The following is a 12,811-nucleotide window of genomic DNA, read 5'->3' on the forward strand; positions in this document are numbered from 1 at the left end:
AACAATTATCTGTGAATTTCAAACTGATACTTGCTTTTTTCTTCTTCTACTCTTTATATTGCGTTCTTAGTCACTGTGAGAAATCAATGAAGCTAGGGTGATGGAGTTTACGTTTTAAAATAAATGTATTTGTATAGTTTTTGTATTTAACAAATGTGCATACATTTTAACAATCAGATACCCATCAGGAAAAGAGGTGTTCAGGGAAACAATATTAAACACCTAATCTGGAGATGAAGCCATTTTGAATACAGATAGTTTAAAACGGCATCTGAGTCTCAGCTAAGTTGGAATGCAAAATCTGTATGGGTCTGGTTTGAATGAGTTTGTGCTACCTTTGGACACACTGGATTTTCAAGGATTAGAAAAAATAATGGTTCCTTGAGGCTGTAAGCAGCATACATAGTAGGCTCAAATCACATAGCTGTCCCAAGTGGGTCATATGTATATTGGAATTTATACCTAATTGTTATATCCAGACAAGAACGTTTGGAAGAAAACAAAAATAGGCAAATGTGCCTTGTCTGCGTTGTGGAAAGGATACACTCCCAAACCAGGAATATCCACTTCTTGCATAGGGATTTGTTCAAATAGGGTCATGGGTTTCTCAGATTTTGTACAGTCAGTTTGCTTTTACATGAATATTCCTCTACAGTAGGCAAATAAACAGTACCAATATTTTAATGTGAACGTGCAGGGTGCTGGTACACATTGCTAAAAAGGTATTGTTCCACTTCTTCCCTGCTCCTGTCAACACAATCAGAAAACAAGCCAGAGTTTGTTTTTAGCTGTGGTTTAATGTGATGTATAAACTGGATCAAAGACTTGCATGTATGAATCAGCCTTCACAGAAAAACAAGCATATTTTCTCAGAGATGGTATATGTTAGACACAGCTAGTTCTAACTCTGCAAGAATCAAAGCACAGCACCTCAACTCATTTAGTCCAATCCCATTACAGAGAATGCAGTTGTTTTCTTTGTAGACACAGTAGTCAATAGCGCTAGTCTGGGCAAAATCATAACATATGAAAATCCCATAGCAAACTCTTCATGGACCACCTTGCCTAGAGGAAAGGGAAGGGGGATGTAGTATGGGTCTAAATGTGTTGAATAGAGTGCTCATGTGCACTGCTAGGCCTCTATTTGAAGACTTATCTATAAATAAGCATTTGCAAATTTCATGCAAATGTGTGTCCTCTTTTGCAATGATACATTTCCTTTTTGGCAATTTGCATATGGCCATCCTAGTTATTTAAATGCTATTTGTCTCTGTAGTCATTCAAAAGACGGATTCTTTCATCCTTCCTCCCCAAACTGAATGCTTTGAAAGATCAATGACTTATCACTCCATCTGGTGATATTAACAGAAATTTCCCTTTCACATAGGATCTACGTCAGACACAAACAGCAATGCAAAGCATCGAAAGCAGCATTGGTGGGAAGAAGCTACGCAGCACCATGTTTGAGTGAAGCAGAACTGCAGAGGTCAAGGACTGTGGTAAAGTGCAATACCACAGGTGTATTCAAAAGGGATTTGCTGGATTGTAAAGCCACGCCTACATGCACATCAGGGGAATCTAATCTGAGGCATGTGGAGACATTTTCATTAAGTTTTGTGAATGGTAAAATATAGTCCACATTGATGGTTTTTGAGGCAGGGAGATGAAAAGAATAGAGCAGCCTGAGCCCATGGATAAATAAAAAAGAAACAACAACTTGCAATTAAAGTGTCACCAAGGTGACACTTTTCTTAACCTGACAAGCTCTTGCTGTTAAGAAAATGGTTAAGAGCCTATTTGGCTCTTCATATAAAAGGCAAAAGTTCGGGCTTCTCAGTAACAGTCTCCACTGAGTTCCTTTACTCCAGCTCCTGTACTCATGGCAAAGAAATTCCTTTTGGATGAAAGATATGTATTTCTGTGGACATTAGGATGCAAATAATGACTTGGAGACTGGAAGGGGCCACCATCTATTTCCGCAATTGGTAAAGCAGCAGTGGTAGGTCTGGATTTGGAACCTCAGACAAAAAAAATCCCCACTCAGCTCCAAAGTTTACTGGTCCACCATTGGTGGACAAATGGTTTGCAGCCCATTTTCATGGAACTTTTAGCAGGTTGAAATGTGCACGTGGTACGGGCTGATATGGTATTGCTGACATTTGTTATATTAACTGTGCTTAGAAAGTTGAGGCAATTTGAATCTCTTTTAGTATTTTAATTTTTGAATGTTTTGAATTTTTCTTGATTTTATTGCTTTATCTTTTTGTAAACCACTTTAAGGTGTGTGTGGTGGTTTTTTTACAGCTAAGCAGTGTGTAAGTTTGAGGAAATAAATAAATTAATGGAGGAGCAATCACACAGGTCTACTCAGAAGTAAGCCTCATTGAGTTCACTCAGGTAAGTGTATATGCAAGGAGAGATAGCACATTTCCAGGGGTGCACCCAGTATTGTGGAAGGCTTGACTTTACGAAGCACAAAGAGTCTCGTCTCTTGCTCTGTGCCGATTGGTAAAAATATTGTTACAGGGCAGGCTTTTGCCTGCTAAGCATCCGCGGTAAATGCCATTTTATTTCTGTGGTTTCTGCCTTTAGTTTATTTTCAATGCATTTTAATGCCTTGAATTCAATGTACTTTATTGTGGTGTTTTTAATCATATTTTATGGCATTATGATTTTAAATCATTATAAGCTGCCCTGCATAGTTCCAAGGCACTAGCAGATTCACCGGCAGTGCATATTCCTGCGCTGCCCAGGGCGGGCACACTCCTGAGGGGGGCTGGGCACAGAGGGTGCCCTCCTAGGAGCGGGATAGCCATTCGGGTGCAAGTGCCCTGCAGCCGGGGGCAGAGCGAGCCGCCAATGGCGAATATTCGGCGCACCGCCCACCCGTGACTCTGAAACCTCCCCCAGCTGTCAAAATGGGGGGAAGGGGCAAATGCCGCTGGCTCAGGGTAGGCTTGGGAGTCGCAGGTGGGTGGCGCGCCAAATGCCACCCCCTCAGCAAAGACTCCCGGGTAGGTCCGCCCCCACCGCACCCCCTTCCTCCACCCCTGGGAAGATTACAAGGGGCAGTAGAAATCTGCATTAAGTAGAAAAATGTTTTTATATCTGTTAGCCCCCACTATTATTGGCGCTTTTGGTGAGACAAAAATATTAACAGAGGAGACAACGACCACATCCTTTGACCTGGTGCCCTCTGAGGAAGGCTAGGATGCAAATGTGCTTTATTATCATAAGCCACTCTGTGGTCCCATGGGATTAATGGTTGGGCGAAAATCTTACAATTACAGTGGTACCTCGGGTTAAGTACTTAATTCGTTCCGGAGGTCCGTACTTAACCTGAAGCTGTTCTTAACCTGAAGCACCACTTTAGCTAATGGGGCCTCCTGCTGCTGCTGCGCCGCCGGAGCACGATTTCTGTTCTCATCCTGAAGCAAAGTTCTTAACCTGAAGCACTATTTCTGGGTTAGTGGAGTCTGTAACCTGAAGCGTCTGTAACCCGAGGTACCACTGTACATCCATACATCCAATCAAATAAAATAGTCATCCAACTAACCTTGAAATAATATAGTTCCCCTAAATCATGCAGAAAATAAAAAGGGGGGGGGGGAATATCTCCCACTCTATCACACATTTCTCAGAGAGAAAATCACCCTTTGAAAAATATTATTTCACCTGTAGATAATAATAATAATAATAATAATAATAATAATAATAATAATAATAATAATAATAATAATAATAATAATTTATTTATACCCCGCCCATCTGGCTGGGCTTCCCTAGCCACTCTGGGCAGCTTCCAAAAGAATATTAAAATACTATAATACATCAAACATTAAAAGCTTCCCGAAACAGGTGGAAAAAGTTACAGAATTCCCTATCAATTGTAAAAACCAGAAAGGCTTCTGTCCTGAATAAGAAGAAGCAAGGATGTTGGAAGAAGTATCCCTGCTTCTTTTCCTCACTGCCAGCAAAGTAGCATATGTGCTCAGAGGACTCCCACTTCTCTTGCTTCTTTCCCACCTGCCGGCTCATATAATTAGAGACACCCACCCACAACCCAAACCAAACTGGACGACTATATTTTTGCAGGCTTATCAATATATATTCAAATGCAACATGAATACTTCATGATTCTGTAATAGGTTTTGAATTCATTAATTATGCAGTGGAAAGCATACTTTTAAATCCCAGTTTGGAAAGTAAGCTATTAAAAACACGCTCCTTATCTAAACATTCGGATCCTTAAAGTGACATAGTTACGATCTCTCAAAAGAAAGAGATACGCACCAGCAAGCTGACCGTGCAGCCAATCTTTTTGCCATCCACTTCACCCATTTTCATGCAGTCCCTGCAGGGGTTAAAAAAATATTGTTTTAAAAACAGAGCAAATCATGCGCAGAAGAATTAATTATGCATGTTAGATAAAACGATGTATCCAAAATAAATTCTGTTATTAACTGACTCAAATACACTATTTGATTCAAGAATATATGTCAGCCTAATGCAAGATAAGATCTCTGAGGAGCAAAGCATAGTTCAGGGTAAATCAACCTTAAATTGTAAATGCAATAACTGCTAAAATTGCACATCCATCCCTTGTCCGTTTCTGCCTTGATTATCTGCCCTTCTTCTGTTGTATAGATCAGGAGTAGGACACTTTTTTCCCCTATCAAGGGCCAATGACCCTCAGAGAACAAACAATTGCAGGTATGTGGATTAATGTGAGCCAAAGCTCTAGTGTGTTCAACCCCAGAACCTGCAGGTTTCGCTCCAAAATTGTTTTTCGATGCCAGATTTGAGCTCTAAAACACGTGAAGCAATAAAATTCAGAGTGCCTCTGAGAGCCTCCCACTACAACTAGGTGAGACAGTAATCTAAATGTGAAAAGTAAATGAGTTCAGTTATTGGCAGAATAACTCCTGGAGTCGTTCCCTATCTGAGTCCAATGGCTCTGGCCAGCCCAGAGATTCAGGCTTCGAGCCTGAGCTGCTCCACAATCAGTGTGAGGAGATGACACAGTGACCCAGGGCAGTGTTTGCACTCCCAGCACTCCAGGCTGCTCCTCCACAGCCAATGAATAGAGCAAAAGGAATTAAAAGGATGGAGTTCTGGTAGAACTGGATGAAACAGGGGAATGCCAATTGGTTGCTGTGGAGCAGACGTGGGGAACCTCAGGTTTGGGGGATAAATGCAGCTCTCCATGCCTCTCTTGGGATCTTTTCCAAGACACATGCTTCCCTAGCCACAATGCATCTCCCCGGGACGTGGGGAGTGCTGTGGTCTAAACCACTGAGCCTCTTGGGCTTGCCGACTGGAAGGTTGGTGGTTCGAATCGCCGTGATGGAGTGAGCTCCCATTGCTCTGCCCCAGCTCCTGCCAACCTAGCAGTTCGAAAGCACACAGTGCAAGTAGATAAACAGGCACTGTTGTGGTGGGAAGGTAAACTCTGTGCACTCTGGTTTCCGTTGCGGTGTCCCGTTGCGCCAGAAGCTGTTTATTCATGCTGGCCACATGACCCAGAAAGCTGTCCGTGGACAAACACCAGCTCCTTCGGCCTGATAGCAAGATGAGCGCCACAACCCCATAGTCGCCTTTGACTGGACTTAACCGCCCAGGGGTCCTTTACCTTTTTACCTTTAACACAGGCCGTAACCCTCACTGACCATGAATCACACTTTTCATGAGTGCTTTGGCTGCCTGGAATGTGTCCTGGAACTCTGATCATGTTTCTTGCATTCCAGGGTAAAAGACAATGTGTGTGTGTGTGTGTGTGTGTGTGTGTGTGTGTTGTTGTTGTTGTTGTTGTTGCCATTCATCTGTCTTGAGAGACAACAGAAGAGTGCACCATCGGGGTCAAACCATTGGAGAGTTTCAGCACCTGCTGTGGTTGTAGAGACCAATATGGTAGAAACATGTTTCATTGCAGCCGGGGGAAGACAAAGGCGTCTGGTTTCACTGTTACAGATACATTACGGTGTTTCTTCTCTTTGCGCTCCTCGCAGCAGTCATTTCTCCTCTGATCACTGCTGTGGATGCATCAATGACGGTCTCCAGGCACTGTGGTCATCTGCAAGGGATTCCCACACTGTGGGGCTAATGTTGCCAGCCTTCATGTCATGTCTGCAGACATCTTTATAACACAGAATTGGTCTGCCAATAGTTTGGTGCCTGAAGCCACCTCCCTGTAAAGGACAACCTTCGGGATCCTGCTATCTAACACTCAGCATACATGACCAAGCCAGTGTAGATGTCGCTGAGACAGAAGTGTAAACATGCTAAGAATGTGGGCTTTGAAGAGCACATCTTTATTTGAGGCACTGTCCTGCCATGTGATGCCCAAAATCTTCCTGACACTGAACATACGGAAGGCAATGAGGTGTTGCTCCTGCCCAGTGTTAAGTTCCATAAAGCAGTGTGCTCAACACACAAGACCTTCATCTTGGTATTGGTCTTTAGCACGACATTATCTCAGCCATTGCTGTAGCTGCCTTGCCAATCCGCTTGTCTAACCTACTGTACAAAAGTAAATTCGTCATTTGTTGCTCCACATACTTTTTGCCTCTGACTCTGGCCACCACTGGCACATGTTGTCCGTAAGGTTGCTGAAACAAGAATTCATCCATTGGGCTGAGAAAGATTCCCCACCCATGCCTTACAACAGGGTTTTCCAAACTTGGGTTTCCAGCTGCTTTTGGACTACAATTCCCACAATACCTGAACACTAGTCCTGCTAGCTAAGGATGATGGGAGTTGTAGTCCAGAAACATCTGGATACCCAAGTTTGGGAAACCCAGCCCCAGAAGGATACACTGAAGCTTCCATCCTAAATCATCTTTCTTTTTGTCCAAGCTAGTGGAGCTATGATACCAAACAATGGGTCCATGGGCAAGAGTTTGTTCTACCCCTGTCAACTGGAGGACCTAAGTGGTAAGAACAGATCCTCTCCTCCTCTGTAAAGCATTGTATACATGCACTAGTTTTTGTTTGTTTGTTTAATAATAATATAAATCCCACCATATATACCCAAACATCTTTCTGGATCTACACTGTAAATCTTTAATAACCTGACTATCTTATGAAATTGAAAGCAAGGACAACAAATATGGTTCAGATCGTCCTCTTTCAAGGATATGGAGTGAGCTGTTCTGTGGGAGGGAGGGAAGAAGTTTGGAGAAAAGGGGAAACTCAATGTATCTATAGCTCCTTTTGTGCATTATTTAATGAAAATCAATAAAAAATATTGTTATAAAAATGAAAAACCAAAAAGGGGGGGGAATATGGAGTGAGACTTCCCACAGTCTAGAATTAGAAAGGGGACTGGAATTTCAAGATGATCCTGTGTTTAGATTCTGGCAATGAAGATTTCATGCACGGCCTCATCTACAAACACACACAGCCCAGCCCTGAGCATGTTGGCATGGAAGTAAGTCCCACTGAGCTGAACAATGCTCGCTCACAAGTGAATGTTATAGGTAGGAAGAATGCAGCCAATCTTTCTGTGCTCAGTCCCCACAGTAGAAAGGAGGTAAGGTGCAGGGTAGCGATTTGATTCTTGCCTTTGCCATATACCCTCAAGGGGGCCTTAGGAAAGCCTGATTCCTGCCCACCCCACCCCTCAATCTGCAACAAGGATGTGATGCACAGGGTCACCGCAAAGATTACAACTATATAAAGAACAAATGCACAGCCAGAGATCTTTTGCATTTCTTTGAGAGCAGGCCCTGCAAAGCAAGGTGAGCTGCAATATGCTATTCACCACTCACCCAATGCCTGGAATTGCTATCAAACTAAGTAGACCACCTGCAAGACTCATACCACCAAAGGAAAACAGGACAGATAATAATAATAATAATAATAATAATAATAATAATAATTTATTATTTATACCCCGCCCATCTGGCTGAGTTTCCCCAGCCACTCTGGGCGGCTCCCAATAAGTGTTAAAAACAGTACAGCGTTACATATTAAAAACTTCCCTGAACAGGGCTGCCTTAAGATGTCTTCTGAATGTCAGGTAATTATTTATCTCTTTGACATCTGATGGGAGGGCATTCCACAGGGCGGGCGCCACTACCGAGAAGGCCCTCTGTCTGGTTCCCTGTAGCCTCACTACATGTGGACTTTCTTTCTTTCTTTGGATTCAAGTGATCCGTGGCTTACATGAAAAATTTAGACTAGCGCTACCTGCCTCCTACATCTTTCGTCTGCTCTGTCTAGTTGCCATCATGTTTTCAGGCCACAGATGGCCTCTCTCTACGCCAAATGTGCAGAACCTAAGACAATTCGTCCTCGATTCTTGGCTGTGTCTGTTGCCACAGCTCCTACAGATGTCAAAAGTGAGGAGGGGGTTGCAATGTATTCCGTACAGGACCCATCAGAAGATGCACAGTAAGACCCAACCTGAGACTGATTTGCACTAGCATAAGAGTCATTCTTAGAGCTGATCTACATATGCAGAACCACGGCGTTCTACTAATGTTCTGTGATTTATTTATTTTTTTGGGGGGAGAACCTTTTACATAGAAAACTATTATGTCAGGAAGGTGGTGAGAAGTCTTCTTTCTGGCACATAAGCTCTCGACAGGCAAAGAAAATTTTGTGTGGGTGGGGTGGGGGAGGCAATCAAACATGTGGCTTACCCCCTTGTACCCTACATTGAATTATGAACTCCAGAAAACTTGGTATCTGATGTTGTGTGTGTGCTTTCATATTCTAGCTAATGATAATTTTCTCGAAGGAATGCTGGCACCAGACTTTCAGACCATGGCATATTTCTTGCTATAAATCATGCAGCAATTGCTCACCTGTAGTCCAGCAGTCTCTCCATAAGACGGGTTACAGTGGCGATTAATGAAACGCCACTTTCTCTCCATGTTTCACGTTCAATTTTCTTCAGCAAGCTGGAAGGAATGAACCCAGGGCAAAATATCAGCATTTATTTTTACCGGTCTCCATAACAACCAATTTATACTCAAAGGTACCCAAAAATGCCTTAGCAGTATCTGCTCATTCACAGATTTTATTATTATTATTTCCTCCAAACTAAGCACAATTGCAAATATTCTCTTACCTGGGATAAGGACCAAAGAGTGGAATTCTACTCCAGGAAGCATTGACAAGGCAAATTGAATTTTTTTTAGGTTAGCCAACTTCAAGACAACACACACACAGAGAGAAAGCATCCTATTTTCCAAATATATCTAGACATCTCACAACCTTTACACACAGAAGATTCGGGATTTATTGCATGCTCACCCCTTTGTGCTATTCATTAGACCTGTATTTCAACATCAAGAAAAGAAACTGAAGATTTTGTTACCTAGAAGAGAGCATTTCCCATCTCACTGCTTCCCTTTCGATGAGATTTCAAATCTTCTCAATGTAGGATTTTTTCCCCCTCCGTACTTTAGTCGACAGTAGTTCTGCACCCACACAATTTACTGCATTGTAACTGCCACAGGAAAAGCCTTTTCCTGAGGAGAATTTTTTTTCTTTTTTAACCCAAACACTTTCCTTTCGCTTGGTGTTATTTATGCATTTCAATCTCATTCATTTAACTGTTAAATAATTGGTAGCTTCTTGGTGGCAAACGTTAGCCAAATGCACCAGGTCAGTTAGAATTGAAAGGTTCTGAGCCCAGCAGTAATATGAAAATACAGAAATAGAAGCACTGACAATAATACCAATGAGCAACGGCTAGCATTTGCTTAGTTTCTAAAAATGAGAGGGGCTGGGGGTTGTTCCGGAAGTCCTTTCCCCAAATCTAGATGCATGCAAGCCTCAGAAGGGCACATGGCATATGCTAACAGAGACTTTGTCCTTCAGGATTGCCTCTCACATTCCAAGGCTGAGCCCTAGAACCCTAGAGCTGCCCAAAGGTGATTCTACAAGCACTCAAGACCCCATCACAACTATGCCTTTTGCAGAAGTGTCTTGGGAGAAGCTTTGAAACATTTCTATGTTGATAACACAGGTATCCTCCAGGGACAAGTCCCCCTCCCACAAATCATAAACAAGGATTCTGGGTTTCTTAATGTGTTTTGGGCATTTGTAGATCTCTCCCTCCCTCTCCTGTGCGCTCTCTGTCTCTCTGTGAAAAACTAGTTGTTCCCCCATTCCAGTTCCCTTGCCTTTGACTGAATCCTGAGGATCTATATAGTTACTGGTATGTATTTTGTAAAAGTGGGGATGTTGGACACATTGGGGAAGGTGATACAGTCCATTGTCATGCTCGTGTTAGAAAGGGAACAGACATGGGGATGGTTAAGTCATTCCAAAGCAACAGCACTGAAGTACCCGTTTATGTTTCTTAGGTCAAAGCACTACAACCAACACCAGAAACTTACGGAAAGGAGAACCAAACATACCTAAGAGCTATTCACACAACCATCTGAGTGCACAGTGGAGGCATCCACCAGCATATGGAAAGCCAGTTGTACATACCAAGTGCAGAATTTGACTTCCACCACCCGCTGAAAAATGCTAATGCTCTGGCAATGACTGGCTCACCATGGGTTGGGAGATTCCATGGGCAAACTTTTCAAACATGCTCCCTACAACTGCCACATTCCCAAGGGCTTTTAAATAGCCCTTGGATAACCCAAAGCTATGCTGGGCTACCCTTGGCACTTAAGACTCTACAATGTCAGCAATTGGCAGTTTGGACCAGCCTAACATTCCTTAAAAGCCTAGTCCCAAGACCCGCAATGAGTAATTATTTAACAGATTTTTTAACTGCATAATGGTCTGAGAGCACAGAAGTGTATTCCTGGGATGGGAGAAAAAAAGTTTATGTTCCTTCACATTTTGTATGAGACACACACTACCCAGTTGCCTATAATAATAACAACTTATTATTTATACCCCTCCCATCTGGCTGGCTCCCAACAGAATATTAAAAACACGATAAAACATCAAACATTAAAAACTTCCCTATTCAGGGCTTCCTTCAGATGTCTTCTAAAAGTCAGATAGTTGTTTATTTCCTTGACATCTGATGGGAGGGCGTTCCACAGGGACGGCGCCACCACCTAGAAGGCCCTCTGACTGGTTCCCTGTAACCTCCTTTCTCACAATGAGGGAACTGCCAGAAGGCCCTCGGCACTGGACCTCAGTATCCAGGCTGAAAGATGGGGGTGGAGATGCTCCTTCAAGTATACTGGGCGAGGCCGTTTAGGGCTTTAAAGGTCAGCACCAACACTTTGAATTGTGCTCAGAAACATACTGGGAGCCAATGAAGGTCTTTCAGAACCAGTGTTATATGGTCTCGGCGGCCACTCCCAGTCACCAGTCTAGCTGCCGCATTCTGAATTCCTTGTAGTTTCCGGGTCACCTTCAAAGGTAGCCCCACGTAGAGCGCATTGCAGTAGTCCAAAACTGTACTTGAACTGTACTTGACATGGATAGCCCTTCGAATAGAGGACATTTCTCAGGAAGCTTTACAGATAGAGAACTATTCCCTGTAAAGTAGGACATATGGCCAACCTAATAGTCAAACATGCACATCCTATTCAACAGCTTGAACTATACTGCCCTGACATGTCTGCACTGAGGGAAGGAAAATATTGTTCATGTTGTTGCAGTCCAAATTATTTCTAGGTCACACTTCAGCTTGCTTACACATAGCTCTTGATCCCATAATCAAGCATAGCTGTCAACTTTTCCCTTTTCTTGTGAGGAATCCTATTCAGAATAAGGGAATTTCCCTTAAAAAAAGGGAAACGTTGACAGCTATGTAATCAAGTGATGGCCAGTTCCACTCCTGTATGCCATATAGTCAACTCCATAGCATTTGAGGGAGATGTCCATGTCCTGGAAAGCCGAAGCCAATGCCAGCTTCCTGCTATACATCCTTGTGGGTTTAGAGGCATATGTTTCCCCTTCAGACAGAACAGGGTTCGCTTGGAAACCTCCAGGAAACACATCTGCAGAAAGCCTGAAATAGCCCTTGAGTCACTGGTGGAGGAAGAGGTGTGTGGGAGGAGCGCACCGTCCCCGGCAGCGCGATCCCGGTGGGGTGCCATCACGGCTGTTCCCCCACCTGCGCTGGGCACCATGCCCCTGCAGGCGGTATGCCCCACCCCCAGGATGCACACCACGCCCCCGGGACATGCACCAGCCACGCCCCCGTCTGCTCTCCACCCCCCAGTGCCGGAGCATGAAGCTCCACCATTGCCTTGAGAGACATAAATTAGGGTACCGGAAGGTTGGGCTTCATCTATTTTAACATATTCAGGAAAACGAACTGGATTCATGCAGAAGTGCTGAGGGGATTAGGAAATTGCGCCGAAGGAAAATGTTCTCTCGCCTGGAGGTTTCTCCCCTGCCAAATATCAAAGACTTGCTGAAGGTGAGGAAACATCTCAAAATGAGAGCGGCTATAATCTCTCAGAAGTGATATGGATTAGCCAATTTAAATACAGGCTTACTTTCAGTTTATATTTTTTGCATCCAGTATATCATGTGGGTAGGTCCTGCCTCCCTCCCTCCCTCCCTCCCTCCCACCAGGAATTCGTGCAAACCCTTTGCATCGCAGACCTTTCAAAGATAATGCACAAAGCAAACATTCCTGACAAGAGAGCCTCTCAAGAACAAGCCTCCGCTTCCTCGGGGGCAATATCTCAATAGGAAGTAAGAAGAAGGGTATTCCAGCTAAGCTGGTGTTCTCTCCTGCATACCGCGAAGCAGAAACTCTTCTGCATGCTTTACTGTAATCTTTTATTCCATCTTCCTTTGATCCTTCTCCAGAGGCCTGTTTGCTTTCCAAACACCCAGAATGGTGCTTTTTTAACCTGCAGCTAGATTG

General features: G+C 43.5%; 1 protein-coding gene across 5 annotated transcripts in view; it reads right to left on the bottom strand.

The window, feature by feature from the left end:
• The window catches only part of DOCK4 (dedicator of cytokinesis 4), a 262,514-nt gene that overhangs the window by 37,265 nt on the left and 212,438 nt on the right, over positions 1 to 12,811 (bottom strand). For 3 of the 5 annotated variants that reach the window (XM_081211364.1, XM_081211362.1, XM_081211361.1), the window contains exons 33-35: positions 9,077 to 9,103; positions 8,811 to 8,906; positions 4,294 to 4,354 (exon numbers count right to left, since the gene is read on the bottom strand). In XM_081211364.1, the coding sequence (XP_081067490.1) occupies positions 4,294 to 4,354; positions 8,811 to 8,906; positions 9,077 to 9,103 (184 nt within the window). The remainder of the gene's footprint in view (positions 1 to 4,293; positions 4,355 to 8,810; positions 8,907 to 9,076; positions 9,104 to 12,811) is intronic. The other 2 variants (XM_081211365.1, XM_081211363.1) reach the window with 1 other exon arrangement.

Source organism: Podarcis bocagei (assembly GCF_964188305.1).
Source record: "Podarcis bocagei genome assembly, chromosome: 10".
In the NCBI taxonomy this organism is placed as follows: Eukaryota; Metazoa; Chordata; class Lepidosauria; order Squamata; family Lacertidae; genus Podarcis; species Podarcis bocagei.